General features: G+C 57.7%; 1 protein-coding gene across 1 annotated transcript; it reads right to left on the reverse strand.

Annotated features, from left to right (window-relative positions):
• Nucleotides 1-432: 432 nt before the first annotated feature.
• Nucleotides 433-11,520, reverse strand: SKOR1 (SKI family transcriptional corepressor 1). The gene is given in 11 exon segments (XM_039493258.1): nucleotides 433-1,173; nucleotides 1,491-1,556; nucleotides 2,035-2,109; nucleotides 2,372-2,446; nucleotides 3,673-3,744; nucleotides 4,395-4,502; nucleotides 5,156-5,252; nucleotides 6,001-7,055; nucleotides 7,058-7,096; nucleotides 7,099-7,925; nucleotides 11,498-11,520. Coding segments are annotated over 11 exon segments (2,520 nt in total). The 5' UTR covers nucleotides 11,506-11,520; the 3' UTR covers nucleotides 433-1,075.
• Between the last annotated feature and the right edge of the window lie 4,006 nt (nucleotides 11,521-15,526).

Consider the following 15,526-nt stretch of genomic DNA (forward strand, 5'->3'; position numbering starts at 1 on the left):
CGTCTGCAGCCGAGACCGCGCCGGGCTCCTCTGGCTGCGGTTGGGGGTGGTGGTGGAGGGGTCAGGTCCCGGAGGCTAATTGAATCAGAGCCGCCTGGTCGCCAGGCGGGGGGCGAGAACCGGAGGTGGGTGAGGCGGCAGAGGGAGGGGCTCTCACCGAGAAGCAGGTGGGAGGGACCCCGTCCCAGTCCTGGCCAGCCGGGGGGGGAGGGGGACAGGGGTCTAGGATTCTGCTCGGAACGGGATTGTAGACACCTTCCTCCAGGTATTTCCCTCCCACCCGCCCTTTTAGCCAGGAGGAGCCGCTACCCCAGCCGGAGCCAATTCGGAGCCAGTCCCTTTTACAAGTGGAGTGAGTCGAATCGCTTCGAACAGAGGTCGGTACCCGACTTCCTCGTCTCCAGGCGGGGCAAGAACTCAGTGGCCACCTGGTGTGCTTAAAAGGTAGTTTTATTAAAGAACAAAACTCGCGTACAGAGGTTTCTCCCCCCACAAGAGGGGCAGGGTTGGTTTTATTGATTTCTCCTTTCCTTGGGTGTCCCGTGAGTCGCAAGCCGCCCGATAAAGTGCTGTCACATCCATCATGTACAAGGGAGCGTCGAGGGGAAATAAATATACATCATAAATAAATAAAAATTCAACAAATACTGGACCAAGAGAAATCACAGTACATTTATATCCATTGCACATAGCCACTTTTTCCAGTCTAGACAAGGGGTTCGAGAAGTGGACAGACAGGTGGTGGGCATGGAGGGGGCAGACCGTGCGCAAGGAGAAAGTTGCTTGCAAAATTCCTTGGCTAGAACCGATTCACAGCGGACCGTGTCTGGGGCGTTTTGTTTTGTTAATTCGGTTTTGGTCCGTTTACACCTCGGCGGTCAGCTGCCCGGATTCGCAGACTGGAGGAGCTGTATTTACACTTCTAGAAACGCTGAGCCCGAGAGCCCCACACAGTCCGGTATTTACACGTGTCTCCTTAGAAATGGCTTGTGGCTGGGTTTTCCCTTTCGTGGCGCAAGGGGCTGCCGGCTATTTACACTCCGAAGTCGCATGGCTTTGGCGGGGGTGGGGGGGCTCACTGGGGCAGCAGGGGCGGTTTGAAGGAGCAGTTCCCCGTGCAGTGGCGAGGCGTGAGCATTTTGCAGGAGAAGTGGTGGAGCGCGTCGTGGGCCTCTGCAAAGAGACAGACAAAGCAAACTCGTTACTCCTGGTGCCCCGCACGCGTTCACACGGGGCCCGATTCGGATCCCCACCGCCCGGGGCAAAGCAGCACAGTCTCAGGTGCATCCTTCAAGGAAAATTGATTGAGGCGATTTACAGATCTGCCCCCCCACCCCTGCACACTGGGTTCAGCCTTTCCCCGTTGTATCGACACCCGTTTGGTTACAAACCCGAGTGGCCCGCGTTTCGTTTCGCATCCGTGTATCCCTCCCCACAATGATTTTCCAGGTGGGCATTTCCCCATCTCCTTCCATGCTTTGGAGAGATACCTTTTAACTTCTGCTGGATGGCGTAGCGAGCTTTCCTCTCCTGGTCCAGTTCGTTACACAGGGTATCTGGGAAGAGGGGGACGGGTCAGAGTGAAGGGTATAAATCAATCCCCCCTCCCCCCCACAGCCACTTCGAGCTTTAATGAAGCCAGGCGCTGGAGTTGGGGGTTTAAGAACAAACCAAGGAGCGCGCTGGCTTCTGATCGCAGCCTGGTATTGGAAAGTAACGGCTGAGAACTGCGCTTTAAGGCAGATGGATACAGTCAAAATTCAAGCAGACTTAGGCATTACTTCCCAGGTAATTTTACGCCTCGGTTTTTAATTTAGAAGCCCTGGAAATTGCTGCGATAAGAAGTTCAATCACTCCTATGTAATGATGCCTCCGAGCCGAACGATTCCGAGGCTAATCAGACTATACAAAAGGATATTCGATAAAAAAAATAATTGTTAAATTACCTCCCATTTACATGTAAATGACTGAGCTCACATGGCAGCTCCCTACCAGGGCGGCTACGCGCAGGCTCTCACCTGAGTCGAGCCTTACCTCTGACAATTTGTAGCTGTTGGACCATTTCTTCCCTATACGCCAGCTCCCTCTTCATCTGATCCTGGAAATTATCTGTGCGGATGGCAGGCAGCAGTGGGTGAGAACGGCGAAGCAGCCTCCTTCCCCCGCGGCCCAAGCATGCAGGGGGCAGGTGTGACACAGCCCTGCGGCTGGGGGACATTGTCCCACTTTTCCCTTGCTCAAAATAGTGCGAAGCTACAAGACCCCAGTGGGACGGGTTCAAGTGGATTTTAAGTCGTTATAAAAACTGGAGTCGTTGATACGTGACCCATCAAGGCGGCGCTCTTGGGGGGTAGGGGTGGGGGGTTGGTACCTTTCAGACTTTGGAATTCCCGTTCTAATTTCTTCCTAAGCTCCACTTGCTCCAGGAGCAGTTTTTGCAACTCGTCTGTGGAAAAATAAAGCCTCACATGAGAAAACACTTTCCATCTGGAGAAGGAGCCGCGCTTGCTTGCATAGCGTTATATTCCATGAATCACAGGAGTTAATCACCCCCGGAAAAAATACCTACAGCCTAAATAACCGGGTAACTCGGCGTGGGAACGAAAGGCACCTGGAATCGATGGGGTGGGATGGGGCGGGGGGCTGCGTTCGTTTTCAGGGCGCACATAAGCGCCCTGGTAGCCAGGAGGATCAAACCCTTCCACTAGGGTGACGCTTTTTTAATAGGAGAGAGGTTGCAACGACAGCGGGTCGGTGGTTTTAAGCCCAATCTGTGCCGTGAATCATTCCTGGGGATTTCTGCTCGCCCATGTTTGGGCTCGTCAGGCTGAATCAAGGGGACGCTTCAGATCCCTGCCATTAAGGACGATGCAAATCACCCCTCAGCTTCTCAGCTGATTTATGGAAAGTGACAACAGAAGGTGGAGGTGAATTAACCATCCCACGCAGCAGCCTGGCCCCCTCGCACGGCGTCTATAAGCGCTGACGGGGTTAGTTACAGTTTGGGATCCCTGGTCAGACCGCTCGCCAGCCCGCCCGAGAGAAACGAGCCCTTCTCGGAGAGTTTCTACCCCTTTATTGGCAGACAGGTCAGCGCCACGGCGCGTTGTGTCTACCCGGCCTGTTTCACCGGCGCCCAGCATCTGCTCGGTGCGCGATTCGACCCCACTCCCACTCCACTTAAGAGTAGGATCCGGTCCTTTGGACAGGACGGAGTAGATCCCATTCACCCAGATCTCTCTCGCTTGTTCAAAAGGGCGAGGAGCCGGCGTATACAGCCAGCTATGGACGGGGATTGCCCTATTCCCTGCCTAAGGAGTTCCTCACACACGTTTTGAGTTCGAGTCATTGTGGTGTGGAGATGGCATTATTGCTCCTGGCGAGAAGGCAAGAGAGTCTCCGCCTTCCAACCCCTTCTGCTTTGCTTCCGCCTTCCAAGGTCTTTGTAAGAACCGAAAATCGGGTTATTTATCCACATCCCGTTCATTGGATTGCAGAGCCCAATTCATAGCAAGAACTGAAACCTCAAGTAAAGCCCTATCGATTCCTCCCCCGCCACACACGCACCCGGTCGGGACCGGAGGTTACTGAGTTGATCAGTCAGCTTGTGGTAGGATGCAGCTGAGAAGCTAATGGAAAAATCCCCCTGCCAGAGGGTCACCGGAACCTCACCTCTTGCCAGATTTTCAATGTCTTTTTCAACTAGTTGGGTCCCCATAAAGTCAATGCTGAGACCTTCCTCACCTGCAGTGCAGAACAGGCAGAGGGTTAGATAGTCGCTTCTATAGGAGACCTGAGGGTCAGAGACCAAGTGAGAAGCAAGCCCCGGGGTCAGTTACTCTCTGTGACTGGGGCGAGGGACTGTGGGACACATGCAAGAACCAGACTGTCCATAAACAGTGCCCCGGCCCGGGCCAGAAAGTTTACTAACAAGTTGTGAAAGACACAACCGGAACGTATTCAGAGAGTTGCGGGTGGAGATCAGCGAGCCCTGTTCCGCGTTAAACACGGTTTGGCTGTAAGCGCCTCAGACCGGTGGGGTATTAAATAATGAAAGTGGGGTGGGGGTTAAAGCTTAAACCGGATCCTACTTCTCATGTGTGTAAATGACAAAACGGGGGGGGGGGGGGCTTAGCAACCTAGGAAAAGTGGCTTGTAATTCACCAAGTTATTTAAATATTTATTTGCCTAACGCTGTCGGGGACAGCTTCTTACGGGTGATTTAAATGAGCTCCTTTCGGGGGAGAAACAGTGCTGCCAGAAATGTCTATTCTTTAGGCGGAAGATAAGGAGCGCAGGGGTGGTGATTTATTGTCCCTGCGCCCGCACTCCGGTTTCCACCGCAGTTCTGCGTCTGAACGTTACAACACGAAAAGCCTAGGCCCGCTGCTTACCTCTGTCGGTATTTACAGGGCTTGGATGCGAGACATTCCTTTGGTCTTGATAGGATTTGCTGGTCTCTAAATCCTCTGCTGTCGAGTGATTGTCGTCCTTATCTTGCTCTTAAAGTTAATAAACCGATTTTCAACCATAAGCAACGAAAGTATGATCCTAATATATCCTTAATTACATAATTAAGGACAAAGTCCTTATTAAAGCCTTCTAATCCTAATCGCCTTGCAAGTGGAAAGTAGCTTGCTCTCCTGGCGGTTTAACTAAAGGTGCATTCATGCTCCCTACAGCGCGCGCGCTCTCCTAAACAGGAGACACCGAATCCAGTTGAAAATAGAGTAAAAAAACGCAGGCTTCTCCATCAAAAATGCAGCAGCTGCTTTGAGGTTTTCCAGACCTTTTGCAAGAGGTAACTCCACCAGATACAGGGAGAGTAAAATACTTGCCATTTAAGGACAGTTTACACCCAGCAAATATTTGCACCTAAATAAATCCGAATTAAAAAAAAAAGCGGTCTATCAAAACGACACCCGATGTTTGGTTTATTTGCATGAAAGCCCTTCCTTTAACACAGCTAAGTTTGTTTGAAGGCCCTGCCAAAAATGGAAATGACATGGAAAGATTCATAGAGTCTATTAGCAGGCTCGGAATAAGAATTATTCCAAAGGAGGTGAGGGGGGGGTTGCCTCTCTTTTCTCTCCCCCTCCCCCGTTTAAAATTTCAAGCCATGGGAGACAATTGCTAGCAAAGAGGTCAATTTTACCATTTGCCTCGGGGTTGCAAAGATAAGTGGTTGCAGGCGCCAGCGAAGCAGCGTTCTTCAGAGCCTGCAGATGATCTTCTCTTTCCTGGGTGTAGACCTTCAAAATAAACGGGAACATTAACTGGTATTAGTCGTGGGGGTGTCACACCAGCGAGGAGCCCCCGACTGGTTTCGTGCAGTCGGGGAGGAAGAGGCCCCGGAGTTGGGGCCGGTTCCTGCTGCTGGGCTTTGCCAGAGAGTTGCATCCCTGCGGCAGAAGGCGACTATCGTTTTATTAAGCGTAATTATTAGCGCTCCAGAGAAAATTACCCCCATTCAAATTCAACCGCGGAGTACAAGAGCTTTTCAAAGCCTGCAGCCCCCACAGACCCAGCAGCCGCTTAATTTTAGGCAATTTTCCCCCTAAGCATGAAAGCAATCCTTCTAATCAGGTTAATTAGCTGTGCTTTAATGCGGCTGCATGTAAATTTACAGGTGCGCCGAATAGCCCTTTTTAAAATAATAGCAAGGTGGGGGGAGGGGTGAACCAAAGCGCCCCACCCCCGTTGGGAGTTCACACCTGCGGGGTTGAACGTCCAGCGGGCTAAGGACAGTGACTCTCCCCTGCCGGCATCGCCCGGCTGCTGGGTCTCTGGTAAAGCCACGCAGGCCCCAGCGATCAGAGCCGTGTCCCCCACCTCCCCAGGGCCTGGGCTCTAGCACCTGCCCGGCCAGGACAGTGTCTGCGCCGCGGGCGGGCCAGGCCTCCCCCGGGGGCTGGGACCGGGGTCTGCAGCGCTGCCGTCTCCGCGCGCCCGTGGGCTCAGCGCCCAGCCTGGAGCGGGGTCCCCGGCGGAGCCCCCCACCTCGTAGCCGCCTCTGCTGCTGCTCCTCTGCGGGCTCCCCTCGGGCGGGGGCCGGTTCCCCTCCTCCGGCCCCTGCTCGCTGCCTTTCTCCTCGGCCCGAGGCGGCGGCTCCTCCGCCTCCTCGACGGCCGCCGCCGCCGCCTCCTCCTCCTCGTCCTCGGGGAAGCGGTTGGATTCCACGTCCACCTCGGGCTCGTCGGCCGTGTCGGCGCCCGGCGAGAGGGAGCGGTAGCTGGAGCTGCCCTCGCTGAGGAAGTCCGGGGACAGGTAGCCGGCCGCGCCCCGGCCCGCCCCGCCGTAGGCCTCCCGGGTGCCGTACAGCTTGGCGATGCTCTCCGCGTCCTTCACCACGGGGCGGAAGGCGGACAGGTAGCTGCCCTTCCTGGGCAGGGGTAGCGGGGGCAGCAGCGCCTCGTCCCCGGACCGCTCCTCCTCGGCGGCCGCCCTGGAGAGGGCGCTGGAGCAGCGCTCGCCGTCCGCCCCGGAGCCCTCCTGCGGGGTGGCGCTGCTGCGCCCGCTCCCCGACGGCTCCGAGCCCTCCAGCTCGCTGTGGCGGCCGCCCAGGCCCGGCGGGTCGGCTGCGGCCGCGGCGGCGGCTGCGGCGGCCGCCACCACCACGGCGGTGGCGGCCGCTTTGGCCTGGCTCTGGGCCGGGTAGGGCGGCACGGGCAGGCTGCCGGCGGCCGGCCAGAACATGGGGAAGGGCGGGTAGACGCCGCTGTCCTTGCCGGCGCCGGCCTGGTGCGGCGGCTGCTGGGGTTGGTGCGGGTGGGGGTGCGGGTGGCCCCAGAACATGCCCGGCGGCAGGGCGCCCCCTTTGCCCGGCTCGCCCCCGCCGGCTCCGCCCAGCGAGTCCTCCTGCTTCTTGGGGCAGAGCCCGAAGGCGGCGGCCGGGAAGCCGTAGGGGTGCGGGAAGAGCGGCGGCGGCAGCTTCTGCAGCATCCCGAAGCCTTTGCTGGGCACCGGGATGACCGGGTAGCTGCGCACCGCGCCGGGCCCGCCGTGCGCCCCGGCCGCCCCGCCGTGCGCCGCGGCCAAGCTCAGCGCGCCGCGCTCCCGGGCGCCTCCTCGCCGCTGCAGCGCAGGCTCTTGTGCACGGGGCCAGCTCGGCTCCGCCGGGCGGCGGCGGGTGCAGGGCTGCCTTGGCGGCCGAGGAGGAGCTGGCGGCGGCCGCCCCGTGCAGGGAGAAGGTCCGCTTGCGGGTGCCGCCGTTGAACATGGCCTTGACATCCTCCCAGGCGTGGCTCAGCTCGTCCGTGGCCGTCTTGTCGCTCAGCTTGAGGTGGCGGCGCCAGGAGTTGAAGTTGGCGGCGTCGGGCTGGGTGTACTTGGAGTCCGGCGTGCGGTGGGAGTGGAAGATGAACTTGTTGGGCGAGAAGTACATGCTGCAGTAGCCGCACTTGATGCACTTGGCCCGGGAGCTGTTGTAGCGGGCCGGGATGAAGCTGCCCCGCGAGCCCCAGGCGCACTCGTGCACCACGTCGAAGGCGAAGTTCTCCGGCAGCTTGGGCGGCTTGTGCTCGCCCAGGAAGGACTTGCAGAGCCGCTCCGCCTCCCGCTTGGTGATCATGCCGCAGCGCCGGGACGAGATGGGCATGGCCCCGGCCCGCCGCAGGATCTCCAGCTGCACCGGGGTGCACTGCACGCAGGTGATGCCCAGCGCCACCCGCCGGTTGTGGATCTCATTGTAGCTGTAGTTCTTGAGCAGGGTGTTGGAGATCTGCGCCAGGCACAGGCGCTCCTGGCCGTCGATGACCAGGGACACGATGGGCACGCCGTACAGGGAGGTCTCACCCACTTGGTTGGGCTTGAGGGGATTGGCGCCCGAGTAGGGCTGCAGCTCTTGCTTTGAATTCGGGGAGGAGCTTGAGTCTCTCCCCGTTCCCATCTGACTGGCAATCGCCTCCATCCCCCCCGAAACAATCCTGCAAAACAAGAACACAACGAAAGGCAGAGGTTAGCCACGCCGCCGCGGCCCTGGCGTGCAAAGCCAGCCCGGTGCTCGTGGGGGAAAGCGGCCAGCCAGGAGGCCGGGCGAACTCCACCAGCGAAGGCATCGTTTGGCCTTTTGTGCCGCAGCAGATCTCCCCTACCTGGTCAAATTCAGTCTTAGCAGCAGCCCTGCATCCGTCTCTATACCGCGGCAGGGGCATTGCACAGGCTGAACATTCCCTGGGTGCCGGATGGTACAAGGAGACGGTTTGAGAGGCTGCTGCTATTCTTTGTGGCTTGGAAGGTTTTGCCGTGAGTTAAAATCTCTCTTCCCCTCCCTCCTCCTCCATCTATTATTCCAGGATCTGTCTGCGGCTCCAGACCAATGCAGACCTGAGAATACGGGCCAAAATGTCATTTTAAATCTACCACAATTACTGCACTTGGTGGGCACGGAGAGAGGAAGAGAATCTCGAATATAAAATATTAACGAGCGACACAAGGCGCTTCTGTAGGTCGCCAAGGAATCTCTCGGTGTATTTAGTTACAGCTGGAAATAGCAGAGTCAGAAATGAAAACACAAACCGCCCCTGTTTGGGCTCAGATTTCTCCTCTTGGATCTCAACCCTGCCTGGTCACCTGGCATTTCTGAGTAGCAGTGGAGGGCATTAAACCCGACAGCCCTTCATAACGTGTTTGAGATTTTTTTTTAGTTGATAGTGGGATTTTTTCCCCCTATTTTTTCCTCTATTTTTAATCTCCCACGTTTCAGCCGCTCGGTTTCTCACTCTAAACTAGCCCCTGGCTCTTTGTGTTAAATAGCACCTCGGCTAGGTACCTGCTGCATTTGTCCAGATTTGGAGGAAAGGAAAACAGGCTTTAATTAGCGCTGCCTGGAGTTGTATTTACACCTTAGAGGAGCGACTCAGTAAATAACTGGCTAACCTGACTGCTCCACTTTAGATAACCGTGAGGGGACTTACCCGACCGGCAGGTTAAATAAACTCACTGTCTGTCTTAGCCTGGCAGTAATCCTGCGGTGACACGGGGCCACATGTATTTAATTGACAGGGTTCCCGTTCGCCAGCCCGAACGAGCCCTACCAAACGAGAGACGGTTTAGGAAATGCACCAGCAGCCGAAAGTTGTCGGGTTTGCTCCCAGCCTTTGGGCCCCGGGTTATTTTTAAATGCGCTGGATCGACCAATACACTTGAACCAAGTTGAGCAGGCTCGGACCTTCTCCCCTGTCTAATGCCATTGCCGGGGATTAGGAGGAGGGAGATTAGTGACCTGCCCCTCAGGCTCCCAGCTCGCCCAGGGAGCAGAAGGAAGCGTGAGCCAAGCAAATGAGTTTATCTAAAAGGGATCAGCGCATTAAGCAGCTTTCATGGTAATTACACAAAATAGCTGGAGTGTCCTCCTCGCAAATGTGAATCAAACTTCACCCCAGCGCTGGCTAAAGGCTGCCCTGGTCCAGACAAACGGGCTTCATTGTCTCGTCTGCAGCCAGAATATTGGGATCCAATGCTGGGAAAACGTATTGACTCAGATTTAGGGGGAGGGGGATTTTGTTTATTTTTAAGCGATTAATTCAAGGCAGCAAGTGATCATCCCCCCCACACACACCAGCAGTCCCGTCCCAACGCCTAATTGGACGTGAAACCGGCAGAATGGGAACGAATGTGAGGGGATTAAAACGAATGACTTCGATATATACACCGACCCGGAGAGGGAGCAGAGAGGCAGCGGCAGAAGGGAAAGCCCGAAATGTGGCTGCAGACACCGAGCCACATATTGGTGTCAACGACTCCCAGGCTCTGCTTGGACGTGTGGGTGCTGCTTTCGAACCAGGCTTGCAAAATAAATCCCAGGAAGCCATGGCGCGTGGGTGCAGGCTTGCAGGGCGGGGAAGGGCTTACCTTGTGCGGTGCAATCCCCGGAGCGGCGGGCAAGGTCGGAAGCACTTGTCAAAATAGTCCAGCTGCACCCCAAAACCAATCCACCCCCCCGCTCGCTAGGGTCCGTTCCTGCCGGGCTGCAGCGGCATCCAGAACCCCAGCACGGTGCGGAGTTTCATGGGAGCGCCCGGGCGCCTGCCCTCCGCCAGTGTCCTCCCGCGCGGAGATGCAACAAGAAAAGTGACCACATGGCAAGTCCAAGGGAGGATCCTGATCCTTAGCTGAAGACGTTGCACATTGATCCAGTGACAGCTAAAATAATAGGAAGGCACACCCACTTAGCACCCGCGCCTGTACATTAACTGCCTCGGGACCCGGGCGAGCGTCAATCATGGTTGCGCTCCAGTCAATCAAAACGCAGCCGGGGCTGCTTTAAGGGGGGAGGGGAAGTGGGGGGGGAGGAAAGGAACAGCGATTAGAAAAATCCACGCGATCTGGCAAAGGTAAGCGCTGGGATTTGTGCCCCTGTCACCTGGGCCATCTCCCCGCCCTGCAAGCGGGGGGAAAGTCGCGCTGGGGGAGGAAGCAGCCCGTCCTCTCACACTGTTATTTATTTCTCCTGCCTTGGGGCGAGGGGGGTTGGTGGACGGGAGAGGCGTCAGTCCAGGTGGATCACAGAGCGGCTCCTCCCTGGGATCCGCTTCCCCCCCGGTGCGCGCCTTCCCTAGGGGGAAGGACAGGAACCAACCCGCTGTGGCTGGAGATTTTTTGGGTTTTTTTTAAAGCCAAACTGGGTCCAAAGTTGGGGCGCTCGGCGCTGGGAGAGCGGCGAACACTGAGCCCAAACCCGGTTCGGGAAAGTTTGCAGCAGAGGGTTAATTCGGGGACACACTCCGGCTTCCCCCCGCCGCCCTCCGGCGTTAGCCTTACCTCGGTTAGCCGGAGCGAGACGGGCAGGCCTGCATGTGGCACTCGGCTACCCGGCAGAGGAGCCGCCGGGAGAGGGAGAGGAGCGGCGAAAACCTGGAGGGGGGGAGCCAGGTGTTTTCTCAGCCTTCCAATTGCCCCGAAAAGCCCGAGCCGGGGCTCGCTGGGGGCCTGCCGGGCCCAGCGCGGTAACGAACTGGAGCAAAAGCAGAGGGGGGGGGATCGATGGCTGGAGAAATTAAGGAATTTATTATTTATCACGTTAAGGGGCCATCCAAAGAGGCCGCCGCGAGAGCCCAATCAATTCTCGTTTGAAAGTAAAGACGCCATGAAATGCGACAGAAAGTCAGCCGGGCCTCTGGCTAGCGCGCTCTTCGGCGGGGTAATTAGCAGGCGCAGTAAACTGGGAAGGCGCTGATTGTTTTGTAAACTTTGCATTCAGAGGCAGCCGCTGGCTGCGTCTCTTGCGAGCCCCCAGGCGAGCCGCCTGCCTCGGCTGCAGCCCCCTCCCTGCGAGCCCGCTGATCTATTTGTGCAATACTCGCCGGTAACGAAATCCTGGGGAGATTAACTATTTATAAGCTGATCAATAACCATCCTTCAGCTCCCTGGTCCCACTCGGTCACTGGAGGGATGAGGCGCGGGGAATCTCTCTAGGTCCCTCCGGCAGCTCGGAGAGCCACCGGGCACATCAGCCCAAAACTCCCCAAAGAACCATTCTCGCTCGCTCGGGACTAACCCGGTCATTCTCCTGCGTCGGGGGGCTCCACGGGCCAGGCCCGAGGCCGGGCTGGTGGGGGGACTTGAGTGGGAAAAGTTGACCCGTTTTATTCGTTAGTTAAACTCCCTCCAACGGGGCTCCGGGCGGGGTATTTGGCCGTTCGGAGCGTGTGATGAATTGGGCAGAGGGTTGTTTGGGGGATGAGGCCAGTAGCGTTCAAAGGAAAAGCCCCAGCCGGCGTGTGCAAACCTCCCCCGTGAATCTCGGGTCTCTGCAGCCCCTGGCGACATGGGAGCTGCTTCAGAGAAAATCACCGTAACGAAAGGACCCGAGTCTCCCGAACTGGCGGCGGATCGCTGGCCCGTTGCTAGGGCATCTCGCTTTGACGCGGGAGGGGAGCGATTTTTAAAAGCGTGAATTATCGTTTACAGAAAATATCCGTCCTAAAAAGGCATTTCTGCAACCAAACCAACCCGGCGTTTTCCTGCAGCTCTGCTCCTCGGGCTGTTTCTAAAGCATTGTGGCATTAAGTGCTCTTAATGGACACGTTAATTAAACTGTAATTAATCATACTGTCCGGACCAAATTTGAGCAATTACACTAATCAAACAGAAGTTAATAACGGCCAGCGAATCGCCCCCGGCTATTACTTTTGTTAAGCAGCCTCCCATTCAGCTAGAACAGCGTTTGCCCTCCACCAGCATATGTGTTCCATATTAAAGCGCGTATTGTTATGAAAAGTCTATTGCCTACTTGGGAGTTAATGTATCATTAAACGTATTTGTCCTTGAAAGCAGATTTAGGGCCATAAATCTCTTCCTAGGAATATGATCAAGTCTCGCCTTTCAGGGCTGGGGCCGGACCGACACCCCAGAATTAATCACAGCTAGGACGGGGGGGGGAGCTGGGAAGCGGCGGGGCCCCACCTTGGGGTTTGGGGTGCAGGCTCCTGCCGAGGAAAAGTCCTGTTAAATGCAGCCACTTTAAGTCCCTCTCCCCAGCGCTTCCCGCCGTCAGACTGAAATTTCCCCGGGCTCCAGGAGCCGATATTCTCCTAGCTCGGGTTACCGAGCCCGGCTGGGAGGGGGGCTGGATGCAACATTTATGCGGACTCCGGGTAACCCTGCCCCGGCCGCTTGCAGTTGCTGGGAGGGCACGGCCGCCTTCCCCGCAATAATTACACTCGGGTTCGGTAATTATTCCTCGTCTTTTAATTATTTAAAGCAACCACGGAAGGCTGCGTTGTGCCCAGTGATTGCACCGCGCTGGCGGATCCGAGGAGCTCGCCGAGCTGCGGAAGGGATCATTGGCACCAGGCCCCTTGCAAGGGGCCCACCCTGGCTGCTGCCTGTGATTAGACATTTCAGGAGTCAATTTAGCGGGGTCCCTTTGCTTCCTTGCGCGGCGGCGGCGGCTCAGCAGCCCAGGCGAGGAGCCCTCTAAACAAATGCGTAGTTAAATATTTATTAGGCATTATTACGGCACGAGCAAAGCAGGCAGTGCCACCCAGCCCGGCTGCGGCGCATTTGCATGGACGTTAAAAAGATAAACCCTTTTCATAAGCCGGAGCAAAGTGTGTTTATGGAGGGAGATACACCCCCCCCCCAGTGCGCCAGTCTTTAGACGTTATTTTAATAGCGTTTGTAAATGACAAAAGTTACGGGTTCGCTATTCGTTAGGCGGGACGTTTATTTCTGTAATTTGTTCCCATCCGAAGCAGTCCCGGTTCGGGCTGGTTTGGGGGGGGGGGAGGCGTACTGAGAGGTGCATTTGCCGAGCGCCGTGTAAACGCGCAGCCAGCACGCGACGCAGCCCTGTAACTGCTCCGAATTACGCGGATTGCACCGTATTTAACAGCGCGTTTGGACGGAGCAAACTCGGCGCTAGGAGGCAGGAGGGGAGGGGGAGTCGTGTCCCGCCGGGCCATAAACCCGCCGGGCGTGAGCGCGGCCGGGGCTGGGCCGTTTCTAGGGCAGCGGAATATCCGCGCCCCCCCGCTGGCAAACTCCGCGGTTGGGGGGGGGACGCACAGCCTCGCCCCGCGCTCCCGGCCCCCGCCAGCCCAGGCGCCAGGCGCAGGTGGCCTCCCGCCCCGCTTCTCCTGCCCGGGGCAGGCGGGACCCGGCAGCGGCTCCTGCACTATAGCCCCCCGGGAGGCGGTGCCAGGGCAGAGCTCCCCGCTAGGGGCCAGGCTCAACCCCCCAGGACGAGGCCAGGCCTTGGAGCAGGGTCCCCTGGGACCCACCTGCCCCCTCCTGTCCAGGGGGGCAGAGGTCGGGCTCCCCCGGGAGAGGCGACGGGTCTGGCGAATGCCCCGTATTCTCCCCCCCCAGACCCCTGCTGGGGCAGCCTCCCCCCGCGGATGGGTGGTGAGAAGGGGCAGTTTGCACTGCTGGGCGAGCCACACACACAGCGGTGTGTACACACACACACATTTTCTGAGCGGTGCAAATACACACACACACGGCGGTGTGTCTAGCTACACAGATACACACAGGCTGGTGAATCTCTACATTACACACACGCACAAGGGGCAGTGTAGATACAGCGCCCCACACACACACTCTCTCGGGAGGCTTTTCCCACCCAGCCCCGGGTAAAACCGACCTGCGCCCAAGAGCCAGAGCCGTGAGGGGGCAGCTTGGGACTGTGCCCCCCCCCCCAGCTCCGGCCTGGCCGCCCTGCGCAGCGCGGTCCCCAGCCGCCCACGGGCCATGACCCCTGTGTTTGCCGGCCCTGGGGGGAGCAGGCCTGGGTACGTGCCCCCAGCCGGGGGAAACTCTCCGCGGGTCTCCCCCGAGGGGTCAGGCTGGCATGGCCCGCGGCTGCCCCCGGACACTCAGCCCCCGCCGTGGGGACAGAGGGAGGCCGAATCCGCCTGCCCAGGGCCCTCGCTGCCTCCAGCCCCTCGGCTCTTCCTCGTGCCCCACTCCGCGCTGGGCTGGGGATGGAGCTGCAGGCGCAGAGCTGGGACCCTCCCCCCGAGCCATCCCCGGCCCGAACTCCGGGGAACCGCCGGGGAATTCGGGGCTCTCGGAGGCGGGGCCAGGCTCGAACCTGTGACTGTCCGGGAGGAGCCCAGCCCGGCCCGGCTGGCTGGATGAGCGGGCCCGAGCCGGTCCATTCCGCCCTGGGGTGGCTCCCTCTGCCCCCAGCCCTGTCCGGGCTCCGGGCGTGCAGGGGTCGCTTTTGGGGAAAGCGGTTCAGCCCGGCAGCGGGGAAAGGGTTCGCGGCCGCCCGGGCCCTGTTCCTGAGCCCGGAGGAGCCGGGACCGGTCCCGGGAGGCCAGGGAAAGGTGCCCGCACTCCCAGCCCGTCCCGGTTCCTTCCTTCGCAGGAGCGCCTCGCAAGCCCATATCTTTTAACAGTTGAATTAACTGCAGTTTTTGTCAGTTAATTAGGTTTAATTTACATAATTAGTACAGTATAAAGAGTATTGGGGATAATCAGGAGGTACGTCTCGCTTACTGTGTAAACACGGATTCGGAATTAAAAATCAGATGTAATTAAGGCGTGTGCGCGCTGGTTTTAATTGTAATGAATTTCTAATTAACGCTCAATGATCACCCAGTGCAAAGAGCTGGAACATTTTCGGGGACTTTAAAAAAAACCATTTGTACTTTACTGAATATTTGGCTATTGAGGTGCTGGGCCGGGCAGGCAAACCCCGCCGCCTGCAGCGCCGAGCTCCTGTCAGACAGTAACCTGCAGGGGACCAATGGCCGAGCCCGGCTCCTCTGCACACCGGGCCCTGCTAATGGGAGTGGGACCATTACAACCTTCTCTTTGCTCTGATTTAGCGACTCTATCACAGCCTGGGCCTGCAAAAGCCAAACTAAACTAGATAGTTTTATGGCAAGCTCCCAGTATGTGCAAGGGTGGATGAGCTGAAAAAGGGGGTAATCAGCGAGGTGGCAAATTTTGCAGACAATACAAAATTACTCAGGATAGTTAAAGCCAAAAGAGACTGCGAAGAGCTACAAAAGGAGCTCACAAAATTGGGTGACTGGGCAACAAAATGGCAGATGAAATTCAGAGTTGAGAAATG

Source organism: Mauremys reevesii, linkage group 10 (assembly GCF_016161935.1).
Source record: "Mauremys reevesii isolate NIE-2019 linkage group 10, ASM1616193v1, whole genome shotgun sequence".
In the NCBI taxonomy this organism is placed as follows: domain Eukaryota; kingdom Metazoa; phylum Chordata; order Testudines; family Geoemydidae; genus Mauremys; species Mauremys reevesii.